This window comes from Mesitornis unicolor, unplaced genomic scaffold, assembly GCF_000695765.1.
Source record: "Mesitornis unicolor isolate BGI_N332 unplaced genomic scaffold, ASM69576v1 scaffold19934, whole genome shotgun sequence".
NCBI lineage: Eukaryota > Metazoa > Chordata > Aves > Mesitornithiformes > Mesitornithidae > Mesitornis > Mesitornis unicolor.
Genome location: NW_010181102.1, coordinates 87,001 through 100,139, shown reverse-complemented (window position 1 = coordinate 100,139; position 13,139 = coordinate 87,001). Strand labels below are relative to the sequence as shown.

General features: G+C 46.9%; 1 protein-coding gene across 1 annotated transcript in view; it reads right to left on the bottom strand.

Moving 5' to 3' along the window:
• Positions 1 to 1,197: 1,197 nt before the first annotated feature.
• The window catches only part of LOC104539725 (ephrin type-A receptor 5-like), a gene marked incomplete at both ends in the record, with an annotated part of 88,239 nt that continues 76,297 nt past the window's right edge, over positions 1,198 to 13,139 (bottom strand). Inside the window, 2 exons of the mRNA XM_010183322.1 lie at positions 1,198 to 1,533; positions 6,664 to 6,819. Of these exons, the coding sequence (XP_010181624.1) occupies positions 1,198 to 1,533; positions 6,664 to 6,819 (492 nt within the window). The remainder of the gene's footprint in view (positions 1,534 to 6,663; positions 6,820 to 13,139) is intronic.

Genomic DNA, 13,139 nt, shown 5'->3' with positions numbered 1-13,139 from the left:
GTTTTACATGGATTTAACTCCACATATCACAGAAAACCCAATGCCAGCAGTGAAATACCAATGCAAACCCACAAAACAGGAAATAATACTTGTTCCAACAACACAGTTACTGGCAGCAGCCTTCACGACGGGAAAGCAGTACCCAGCATGAGGACCGTGACACCCACTGATCTGCATTGCACAGGTGCCTTCAGCACGTCTCATCCTGCCAGCTACCGGTGCTCCTCCAGAAGATTTCCTGCCACATCCATCAGCAGCCACCCCAGCGTGCCCTTATTTCCTCTCCTTGAGTTACATCCCAGCGATTTGTCCAACACTTCAATGATTCAGTCTAATTATTGGGACAGGGACGTGATGAAGTGCGATGCAATGGCACTGTCTCGCTGCCGAGCTCGTGCTCGTACACCTGGATGGTGGCAGGAATGAAACAGAGCAGTGCTCCAGTGAGCATTTTCCTGCTCCACAGTCAGGATCTGCCAATACCCAGCTCTTTAAGCTAAGCCTTGTCTGTAAGGAGAAGGCAAGGAGTGACCTTGCAGCAGAGTCCTCACAGATCCAAATGCCATCAGTTCGCATCACTTGAAGGGCTTTGCAGTGGACAAGTGCCACTGGGGAGCCCTGAATTAAATGGCAGGAGCGAGCCAGGTAGGAAAAGGGAGAGAACCTAAAATACAGGCTAAATACAGATCCTGAAATACATGAGAGGCAAGAGAAGGGCAGAAAGGTCCCCATGGCTTACAGAAGCTGTGTGATGTACCTCACCTGCCTGTGTCCAGCCACCTCAGCATCACAGTGCAGAAGAGGGATTGAATTTCCTAAAGTCACTCAAACCAATTTTCTTAGGGCAACTGTTCTGCCAAGTTAGGATGAAACGAACTCTTAGAAATTTCCCTTTCCCAACAGGAGAAGCAACTCTTTTCATTTTGGTTTAGGGGGTGAATACACCGAAATGCAAAGAAGTAAAAGGAAAAAAGCCATAAATCCTAAAAGTGTGTCCTGCTGGAAGGAAACATGTTGAAGACTGCAGCGATTACAACCTGGGAGACACAACCACCCCTCCCAAACATCAATTTGAAGGGGTCCCAGTCCAGCCCTCCATACTGGGGACTTCCACCCATTTCCAAGGGAGGTCTGCACTGGGTCTAACTGGTTCAGGCTCCCACCCCAGACATTTCCCCAGGTCGAAGATCCACTTACCTGCCTGGTTTGTGGTTACATTTACAGACACAAACTGCCGAGCTCCGGGGTTCTGGTCGGACACTCCATTCACTGCCTCAATCTCAAAGGTATAGTTTGTATGAGCAAGCAGATCCACCATCATGACAGAGGTGTTTTTCAGGCCGGTTTGCTGGGGGAGGTACCTGACATGACCGCCACACGCCTGGCACAGACCTGAGTGGGAGTTGCACTTCTTGCATGCAATATAATAAGACACATCTTTCCTTCCACCAGTATCAGCAGGGGGAATCCATTCCAGAAAGACACTAGTCTCGTTAACATTTGAGATGGCACTCCGAGGAGCAGAGGGGGGTCCTGGTTTGTAAAGTGAGAAAAACACATGGTAAAAACAGTATTTATCAGTCATCCCGCTCTCTACTACTCTCTAGGCTGCAAAGAGATGCTCTGTTGCTCACGTGCCAAAGAAAAGCACCAAGAACCGGGAAAACGAGGGTTTCTTTTGAGCGCTCCCACCTCGCTTCAAGGGGTCGGTGTTGGGATGCAGCCACCTCCCCAGAATGCTGTGACACGGGGCTGGCTCAAAACCGGCAGGAGAAGCACATCCCACCCTGCAGCATCACCTCAGGTGCTCTCCTCGCTCTTCTGGCACAGGGAGCTGAAAAACTTTGCTCTGTCCAAGCTGCTGTTGGCTCCACTGGGGGCAAGATTCCCCCTCCTCACCCACTGCCCCTATATTGCTAGCCCTGGATCTTAAAAAAAGACACATGTTGGGGTATTCACACTACTTAGGTACTCGATTACAATGCCAAATCTTCCCCCTGTATGCGCCCGCCTTTCCCCATCAGCTATTTGGCAAGAGTGAAAGCTAAGCTCCAGGTTGGATCCAAACAGGCATCCAAGTCACACCTAAGTGAGATGCTCAATGTAGCCCAAAGCAGATGGGGATCTGCATGGGCCCCTGGAAACACGGCTGTATCCAGCTACTCAACGGCAGCCGCCTTGGCCCCTGCCAAGCCCTAGCACAGTTGGGTGGCCACAACACGCTCGCTTATTTTGCCAAGCCATCCTGGTCAGGATGCCAGCGTGGTGCTGGCAAGGGCATCTGAGAGCGAACAGCTGCTGCAGAGGTACCAGAGCTCCTGCAAAATGCGGTTTTCCTTCATCCTGCTGGGAGAGGGCATGGCTGGGCAAGCAAAGCCCACCCGGAGGCACCTTGAAGACGACTTGCACAAGGTGCTGCAAGGTTTTAACAGGGAGATGAAGGGCAAAGCTGCAGATACGCTCTGGAGATGATGAGGAAGGACAAGCAGGAATCTCACGCACCAGATCCATGCGTTATATACTCAGGGAATGCTAATGAATGAGGAAGAAAGGGGAAATTAACCCAAGCGGGCTGGTATGGATTTTAGTCACGGCATCCCCAGAAGCTATAGAGCAAAGGCTGGGACTTTTCCAAGGGAGTGAAGGCAAAACGCTCCCGTTCGCTTTGGATGAAGCTGTCAAAAGCCATGAGCAGCTCCTTGAAAAGAGCCCGACGAGGAGCTTCACCAGCTCAAAATCCATATGAATTTAACAGCCTGTCTTAGGCTGTCATCTTCTCATTTTGTTGTGATAATTAAACTCGATTCGTTATTTAAAACAGGCAGAACTACAAAGATGAAATTACCTTATAAACCAGAAGCATTTTCCCCTATTTCCCTTCCCTATTCCCCTTTTGAAGTCTATAAAGTTGGTAACAATGATAAAACACTGTCATGATTTCGACTCAAGCTGTTCTGATTCAATAAGAAACTCGCTGCCAGAGGGAAATAAATAATCCTGATACCATTTTTTTTTCCTTGGTGGGAAGCAGCTGAAGACAAAACCAAGTTATTTAGGAAAGAGCAGATCTGTTTTGTTCTGCGATCGCTTCAGATCACTGCAAACGGGGAGGAAGCCACTCACAACCTGCACCACAGGGACCTAGTGCTATTTAGATTATGGCACCACGATACAGCCCAAATCAGGACTATTTTCTGCCCTGGAAACTACAAAATTCATCACCGGAGCTGTGTGGAGCTGTGTGGAGCTGTGTGGAGCTGTGTGGAGCTGTGTGGAGCTGTATATCTTGCCCTTAGATTTATTTGGTATTTTTTTTATTGGTTGAACTGCCCTATTTTTCCTTCCATTGGATGAATGCTCTTCTACTGCTACCAGTACTTTAAGGAAAAATAAAGAACTTGGGCACAGGAAACACTTACTGGGCAATGTGTCTTTAACGGGGGATAAATTATGACTTAGGTAAAGTCACCAGAGGTTTTCACTTGCTTTGTACAGAAGAGTGGGCTGCTCTTCTTGAAGGCTGAGAACCATCAACTCTGGTGCTTTGAAGGTGCTGGGACCTCATAACCTATCAAGTCAGCGTTCTCAAAGGAGCCGAGGTCTGGTTTTCATTTCCAACCTCCCTTTGTCAAGGACAAAGATATTCGTTTATCGATTTCTTCCTTTTTTTCATACATATTTTTTTTAATTTGCCACTTTATAGCCTAAGCGGGCAGTTGAGCAAAGATTCATCCTTTCTGCATCACGATTTATTGACCGGAGGCAAATCCTTTCTGAAGACAACGCTATCGGTATTTTTCTTGATGGCTGCTCGCTGACACACGTTATTTTAAAAACACAACCCGAGGGAGAAATTACCCTTGAGATACAAATATATGTATGTACACACTCAAAATATAAGTTAACGGTAAAGTTTTTGAGAGTAGGATATTACACTAAATACTATAAAACCTTCGGTGTGTCCCATGTGTCATGCTATTAAAAATCTTTCACCAGTATCCTCTGAACAGCAATAGGGTTACTTGTCAGAGATGGGAGGGGGAAATAAAGAGTGTAACTTCACGTCTGCATTTTAAACAGATGTTATGCAAGGAAGTGAAGCTGATATTACTTAGTTAAGAAGAAATAAAGCACAATTACTTCCTGGAAGATGCATAATAATATTAAGAGAATCCTCAAATGTCCATCAGGACCAAACTTGTTTTTGTCTGAGGGCAATAATTATTTCAGACTGCATCCCAGCACTATTAATTTCAAAATTACCAATCATTACTTATAAAACATGCCTAAGGAACTGGAAAAAATTAAATAAAAATGTCTTTTCCTTCCCCCCCCCTCCACCATAGTCATCTGAGCGGTTGCCAGTGGTGTAGCAGTTAATTTTCATTAGCGATGTTGGTGGTGGTGGGGAGACTCATGGTGGGACTGAGAAGCATTCACTCTAAATTAGGAAAATGTGATTTTATAGCTACACCGACTGGCAAGGGGAATTTGCAGGTATAGAGCTGAACACAGACGTTGATGTATTCTCTAAAATTAACTAGATTTCAAGTTGAGGGAATCCTATGAATATTATTAACTTCTGCTGTAGTAAATAATGAAAGCATTCACAAAAACTTGCCGTGTTTTCCTGCCGGTCATGACTTGACTCTGTCTCGCTCCAGAAGCAGGGGGTACTCTAATACAGCTTCACCAGCACTGCCCACACTTTAAACTAGCTCAGAGTACGCTTGCAAAACAAAAAACCCAAACCAAAATCACCCAAACATTAAAACCTCAAACAACTTAACAAAAAACTTTTAAAAAAATATTTTAAAAGACATTAAAAAAACCCAAAACACCAAGCAAAAAACCCAAAATACCAAGCAAAAAACCCCAAACGAGGAAGCATTAAACCCCCGAACAAACATAAAAAGCAATCCCCACGGTATTTGCAGAATCGGAAATTACAGCCTTTACGTTCAGGATCCAAACTGCAGCAGAAGCCTGGCGGTGACAGGCACGTGTATGGCATTTCTTTCTAACATGAGCTGGTCCCCAAACCTGTTTGTGCCCCTCTGAAAATCCTGCGCTACGCTCAGCTCAGGGCACGCAGAAAACTTTTCCTCGGGGGTGGCAGCTCCCTCCCTGTCCCTAATTCACCAACTGGACAGGCTAAATGTGTACCCCTCCATCCTAAAAGGGCAGGAGGCACCGTGCACAGCGGTGGTCTGGCATAGCTCAGTCTCAGCCCTGGTTTTGGTTGTGCCTGCACAGAAAAGCTGATTTTATGTTTGTTTTCAGAGCTCAGAGCACTCCTCCCTTCCCATTTCCCAACACCGCGCTGCACCTCATCATCTCTCATTTCTCTCTGTTTTTTTAAGTCATGCCAAGGGGCAAAACGGACATCAAGAAGCGCTGATATCAAAGATTTTCAGGCTGTAACCCACCCTCGCTACCGCTCTGAATACCGGCATTGCTATTTAATAACGTGAGAAGTGCTTGCACTCACCCCTCCCCAACCACTTTGATCCTACAGCACCAGGTACTGCCACGCTGCCCGAGGCTGTCTACTCTTGCCCTGCAGCTCATCTTCTTCCAACAGCCCCCTCCCTGCTCCTTGCTCCTTCGGCTGGCAAAAAGCAACCGCAGAGGTTGAGGGCTCCAATCCTGCTCCCAGTGCCTGAGGGCACCTGAATTCACTGGGATGAAGGCACAAAAAGCCACTGCTGCACCCACATGATGCGAGGAATCAGGATGGAGGTCACCTCTGTGCCATTGCCCAGTGGCTCTGAACATGCATGGGCTCATGAATCTACTTATTCTTCCATCATTTAAGTTTCCTGAGAGCTTTACCTGCTCCTGCCACAGTGGTTCAGCTCCTCTTTGGTCCTTTTTAACCAGTTTTGCACCACAGAAATCACATTCAGAGCATGACAGACCTGCAAAAGCCTCTGTGTGTGCTACACTTGGTGGGACCAGCTGGGGGCATGCAAATTGTGGCCCTATGTATCGGAAATGTAAACTGAACGAGAAACCTTCAAGATGCAGCTGACAGATGGCAAGAAAATGGCAAAATTAGGAATTCTGATTGCATCAGCTCCACCTTTGACTCCCCAATACCCCAATTTGCTCGTTCTACTACCGTTCCCCTACACCAAAAGACAGGCTCTGCGCTTTTGCTGCAGGTTTGGAGAAGCCATTTCCATCGCAGAGTTTTGGGGCTGCCACGAAGAACAACCATCTCCGGGCAGCTTGGAAAGGTGGGGCTCTCTCCCTGCTTGTCTACCGAAAACGAGCTAAGAGATGATGCTGAGCAGGACCACGTAGGCTCTATCCAAGCCTATGGCTGGCAAGTGCTACCCATCATTGCCTCCATGTGTGTGCCCCACACTACCAGGGACATGTGAACACACAAGCAGACAGCAAGAGATGGAGCACCCATTTGTTATAAAAAGGTTTCCTGGGTTTAATGCCAGTTCTGGAAGCAAAAGGCTTCAAAAAGTCTGTTCTTGTGTCACCGGGGGGACAGTGGACAAAGCCAGGGACATCACAAGTGTGTCAAGACTAGTTCAGACCCCAGCCCGGAGCCTGTCAAAGCACATTCATCAGGATCACAACGTCTAGTCACAGTACAGGAACAGCTCAAAAGGAGGAAAAACAACCCTCTAAGCACGTGCTTACTTGTACAGGCCATGGTAGGTGGGTCTGATTCCTTCCTAAAATAGTGCTCTTCACACAGGCAAGAGGTGGATGCTTCATCAAGCGTGTAGCTGTGAGGGGGGCATTTGCTGCAGGATGGACTGTGGGGTGAAGCTTTGAAGAACCCAGGTCTGCATACTGTGAAAAGAAGAACCACAGGCTAAGCTCTCCCATGATAAAATTAGTGTCTTCACATTTCCTTAAAAAAAAAAAAGAGCATATCTTCAGCTGGAAAACAGACAAACACTCGCAAGCTATTTGGTTTGAATATTGTAAAACAGTCTCCCCCACTAACAGACAGCGCAAACCTGAATATTCGTGTGCAAAGAGAATGAGAAGCTGTTGGTTATTTTTCTTCCCCTAGCATCTGCCTTTGCTGGGTATTTATTTTCCTTGTTGAATGCATTAGAGGTAACAGCTTTTGGGCTCTGCTTTAGAAACCATTATTGTGTTTGAGGGTTTTTTTAATTTCATTCAGCCTTAGAAAACCAGGTAAAATACACCTCCTGGTTTTTGTTTAAGATGTTCTGTATTTAGAAATCAATGTCTCGGCAAACAAACAGTAACACGGCGGTGGAGGGGATCTGGAGATCGACAGCTTTAAGACACTGTGATAAGGCTGCTTCCCATGGGTTTTCCTCCCCTGCAAACCTGTGATGAATTTTAAAGTGCTCCACATAAGACAGACAGCTCTGGGTACAGCCATACGAGCTCACCATGAGATATTCCTCCCAGCTCAGATATACGTGCATGACAAGGCACAAAGACTTCATACGACAGCTACTTGTGTTCTCGCAAATATAACGTATTGGCTGAAGGTAGCCTGGGATTTTATTTCTGTTATATATATAATTTGCAGTAAATACAGCAACATCTTGTTCCCAGCCTCCTGGAAGTGCTTTTTCACCGAAGCAAAGCATCTGCACTTTCACCTGCGTGCAGAGTGGCAGCCGTGGGTTTGTATATGACTGCCTTGGCTTCAAAAATAGAGCCCTGCAATCACACCAACATCTGGAGAATCACAAATCCACCATTAGAAAACCAAAACACAGATAAAACCTGCAGAGAACCCTATTTGCTGTCTCAAAAAGCAGAGACATGCAGATGTGTTAAACCAGCTCCAAAGTGCTGCTGCTTTTTCTGCCCAGTACGACACCAGTGATGTGCAGGTCTGCTACCAGGGTTACAGGAGCTACTATTTCTGGTGGAAATCCCAGAGCTTTCCCATCTGCATTCAGAATAACCCAGTTTTAATTAGCCCACACAGAAAATGAGCTTGCACCAACAGCTTTAATACAACCCCACCTGGAATGCACCAGACAATCACACCACGAAGGTCCCGTGCTAAAATTCAGCCAGAGGATGTGGTGAAGATGTGACGACAGGATTCACCTTCACCATAGACAAAGTGTGGACTTGAAGTATTGATTCCTTCTCCTCTGAAGGAGCAGACAACTGCCTCTAAAGCTGGCTCTGCTTCCTGCAGTAGCAGAGAAACTCGCTCCACAAGTTTTCTCTTCCACGTCTCTACCTTCAGCAAAGGTGAGATCATGAGGAAACATGAGGACAAACTTCTTTACTGTGAGGGTGCCAGAGCATGGCCCAGGCTGCCCAGAGAGGTTGTGGAGTCTCCTTCTCTGCAGACATTCAAAAAGCGCCTGACCGTGTTCCTGTGTGACTGCTCTGGTGATCCTGCTCTGGCAGGGGTTGGACTGGGGGAGCTTTTGAGGTCCCTTCCAGCTCCTCATATTCTGTGATTCTGTGATCAACTTCTGTCTCCTAGAACCAACCAGAAAGTTTTTGCCAAAGAAAACCACTGATGCATCAAATGGTTGTGATCCAAAAGCACTCCCCAGGCCCCGCCTCCAGCCTTGCCCAGCCCACCAACCTCTCACAGCAAGCGCCAAGCAGCCCTGAAGCATTTTCCCAGCCCACCATGGGAGGTCTCCATCGCCCATCTGCGGCCTCTCCATCCTGCTCTAGAGGATGCTCCACCTTCAGCATCTACGCTGACCTCCCCAAACTGGGCATCTTCCCACAAGACAGGCAGAGGACAACCAGTAGGACTGGAGGAATTTACAGGGTTTTAAACCCCAATTTCTAAAATTGCCCACAGTCCAACCATATCCAGGCTGTGAGCTCCGTGGGACGCAGTCCATTTGTTTTTTGTCCATCCACCGGGATCGGTGAGCACACCTCAGGCTGAATTATTCTCGATGGCTGTTCATGGCCTTACCAAGAGCTGCCCTTGTGCTTTATGTGATCTAGTTTAGTTTTAATACAGAGCTCTGTTCCTTACTTACTTCACAGCCACCTTCAAATGCTGCCCTACCTACAGCAAGGACTTGCGATACCATCACTGGAGAGTCTTCTGGGAGATGGGACCACCAAACGGCTCCTCTCTACTCCACAATTTGTATTTCAAAGCCAAATCAAGCTCGCTCGCGCACGCAGACAAAAAAGATGGGAAATGAAAGCACAAAAATGCGCAACGTATAACGAGGGCAGCCCACGTCTAGTGTGTACTCAATATAATTAGCCTTCAAAAAAGGACTTGAATTTATCTCATTATGCCCCATCAAGACAGACAGAAAATCATTACGCCGCAAGAGTTTACTGTGCTGCTGTCTTGTGCAAAGCAGCAAATGCAGAAGAAGTCACTTTTCCTTGACAGATTCCCAACGAGGCGCAGTTTGTTAACGCCGGTACCACACGTAGCTCAGCTCAAAGGGAATGTTTTGTTTTCCTGAGGAAGTACAGAGCCAACAGCTGTACAATGCCAATAACCCAGGTTTTAATGAGGGACGTGAAGTGAAACCGAACTGGACCAGTTTTTGTATAATCTGAAGGCTCCCACGGGTCAGGCAGGTCCCTCCTCTGCCCACATGGTGTAAGGAGGAACGTTCGATAACATTAAATTTCAACATGAGTCCTCTTAACGAATAGCCAGCAGAGCAGCGTGCTGTCATATCCAAGCGAAACCCTCTTGTGTCGGCTAGAAAGGAGGAAATCAGGGACAGGAGATGGGCTGTGCAAAAAAACAAGGAGGACAGAAAGTAAAAATAAATGCAAGAAATGCCACAGCGATCGGTGGCGTGCAGACCTCTGATAAACAGGGATGCTGTGATGAAATGGATGCTGAAGATGAAAGCTGACCCAGGAACAGCCAACACCTCCCCACTGCAGCGCGGGTACCATGCTCATTGGATGGGCACAGCCTCGGCTGAGCTCCACAGCCAAAAGCAGGGGCTGGTACCGCATCAATCCCCATGGATTCAGAGCAGAACAGGGCCACAAACAGCCCCTTACCTGCACCTACCTTGGCTTCTGGTCTTTAACTTACCCTTCCTCTTCTTACAGACAACCTTAAAAATCTCCTCATGAAGTATACATGACTTTATTTAAAATTACATGGCTGTCTGGGGTTTAATTTCTAATTAAATCTTATTTTAGTCCTCTAATATTTTTATCTCTGTATTTCTAATTCAACAGCTCTTGAAAGGCTACATAGCCCAGTACAGTTAATGGTACCGTCTCTCTTTTCAAAGGGGTGGGAAACGGAGGAGAAATAAGATGAGCCTAAGACTCCCCATAATCTGCTGCATGCCAGCTGAAAAGAAATGAAATAATGTTTTAAGGCGTTGATGAGATCCGCTTCTTTCTTCCTGATATTAAAACTGATAACTCCTTAACTGATTAACAGCCACTGATGTGTAAAAAAATAAGTCTTTAACTGAAATTAGGTGCTAGGAAAAAAATAAATAGTATTTTTAGACACTGCAAACATGCCATAAACAACCCGCTGGTGTTAGGTACACGCAAGATGTGTTTCTGTTCGCAGCACATCCAGTATTAGCAAATTAATTTCACTCTCTTTATTTTTAGTAGCAACCACAAAATGTCGCGGGCACGGAGCATTAACAGCGGCGCAGGCTCTGGTTCACACACGTCAGGAGGGCCCAGCGAGAGGTGGCTGCAGTGAAGGATGGCAGCAAGAGCCTTTTGGGACCACAGCGGTGTGAGCTGATCCCTCAGATTGTCGGTGATTCAGTTAGAAATGGGCTTTGTGCAAGGGGGAGCTGCTGGAAACTGGATCTTTGAATGTGGGTGGATGGAGGAATCATCACTGGGCCTCTTTCAGTGAAAATTGGCCTCTTGGTGCTGAACTTGAATGTGCTGCATCAGTACTGGAGACAGCAAGCACCAGTTAGGGGGGAAAAAGCAGACAGAACAAGCCAGTAACATCAAACAGCTAGGCATAGTTGAGAGGTTATTTTATGGAAGCCTTAACATCAAATGATTTGTGGTTGCATCCCTGTAACCATCCCTGAGCTTCAGCTGCATCCAACACGTAGGGCTCCTCTTCTCTCCATCCTCCCTGTGCCTTCAATGCACACAAACCCCAGGCAGGAAGTGCTGCAAACAACGACCACCTCGGTAAAACCACCCAATTAACATCAGTGGGAATTTAGGTTTTGTCTCCGGAGAGAGCAAAGTGAGGAAACACGACTCTGCAAGCCTCGAAACCCCAGGGGAGATGAGAAAGGCCCAAACTATTACTCCCGTTGCACTCCCGTGCTGCTGGGGGATAAAGCTCGCAGTACTTAAGTGCTTAGGATCAGCGAAGTGACCTTTCATATAAGTCAAAAACTAAAGCTCAAACAGGAATTACACTGGGTCCCTCGCAGAGCACCAAATTAGTCTCTGCAGTAATCAGAAGCCACAAGTGTAACTCATAAGGCAGCGCCGCTAAGCCATAGATAAAGCTAACGAACGAAACCCAGCAAAAATTAATGAGGGTAAGGATGCCTGGTCTAGACGGAGCGCAGGTTATCTGCCAGAAACTGAGGTTTCCTCCCCAAACCGCAAACCCCCTTTGCTTCTCCTCCCCACCCTTTAGTCCCATTTGCCTTTTCAGAGTGCAAACGTCTTCAGGCAGGGACACACAGCTCAAATTATCCCAGCTTTTAGGAGCAACCGCAGGGTAAAACTCTGCTCCATGGATGGACCTGAGCACCGTAATCGGCTCAAACAGAAGCGGGACGTGTTGTGTGTGTGCTCAGCAGAAAGGAGAGCGGCTCCGGAGATCATCAGCTCTGCCTTCGTTAGCACAGCGCTCCGGTGCAGGGAATACACCTCAAGAGTTGAAGGATTTGAGCAAAAACACACTACAGATAAAGCAGGTCTCCGGAGCTGCTGTGCCTCGAAGCGTTTGCATCGAGAAGAGGGGGCTGCTGCCTCCCAGATGTGTCCAAAACCTAATGAAGAAGAGGAGCTTAGCGAGGTACGGGAATCAATTAAACTGCTGAGCAGCTCCGAGCCTCCGCTCGTGTTCCTGACACGAGGAGCCTTTACTTACAAAACAAAAACCCCAGCGGACGGTCTGCATGTTTCCCAACCAATGTAAACAGGTGATCTCTGCTCTTCTAAAAGTATTTTGGGAACTCCAGCGAACACCAGCAAGCATCCTCCTGCAGAATTTACAAGAGCTAATCCTGCCCTAACAGCTCTCCTTGAACCGCAGGCCAATGCTAAAATTGCTGTTAAAGCCATAAAGCTGCAGAAAAACGAGTATAAAACGTCCCGATTATGCCTCCTTTAGGGCTGGTCTCTCTACATGCAATAGCGCTGCATTGCTTCCTGCAGCACGCCTTGGGGATTTGAAGGGAATTAAATAAATACCCACTAATAAACCCCTGTAATTCGAAGCTGATGGTTTGCCTGAGTCCCACAGGCTCGCCAGCATCTTTTGGTCACTCCAGCACCCAAGGCTGCAGCTCAAGACCTGCTAAAGGTCCTCCTAAAGGGGTTCCTGGAGCTTCCTGAATAAATGGGTCATCTCAGGGCTTTACACCTTGAAAAAAGACTCGGACCTTACCTCGGATGTGAGCTCATTCACGTATTTCTTATGGGAAATACTCTTTTAAGCTTTTTTTTTTGTTGTTCTAAGAAACCAGTGTGGTTTTTGATGTTGTTCTGCCCAACTCCACGCTAGCTCAGGCTGAACTGCCCCCGCACTGAGATCAGCTCAAGCTCTGAATACCAAAACATCCTTAAAAGTGAGAATATACAGAAATCAGTGCTTTCGGTCCCTCCTCTTGAAATACTGCTTTTTCTAGCACGTGACTTGCTAAATTTGTCACGCAGCGATTTACGACGTGGCCATCGTTGCTGGAAAACAAAGAATTAACTGCCATTAATGACATTAATGCGCTTCCTCGAAACGGTATAAAACTTCATCACACGACATCGCTCTGAGAAATCCATCAAATTCCCAAGTCGGCTCCATTTGCAAGCCATAAAAATACCCAGAACACAACGAATGCATTTGAAAATGTTCGTGATTAAGTTAAGACCTTAATGGGCTGTATTTCTGCACGGCCCGACTTTGCTCTAAAGGAGATTTTGATGCCACCAGTGAGGAAAAACCCAAGTCAAGCCTACGCTCTCAGCAGCGC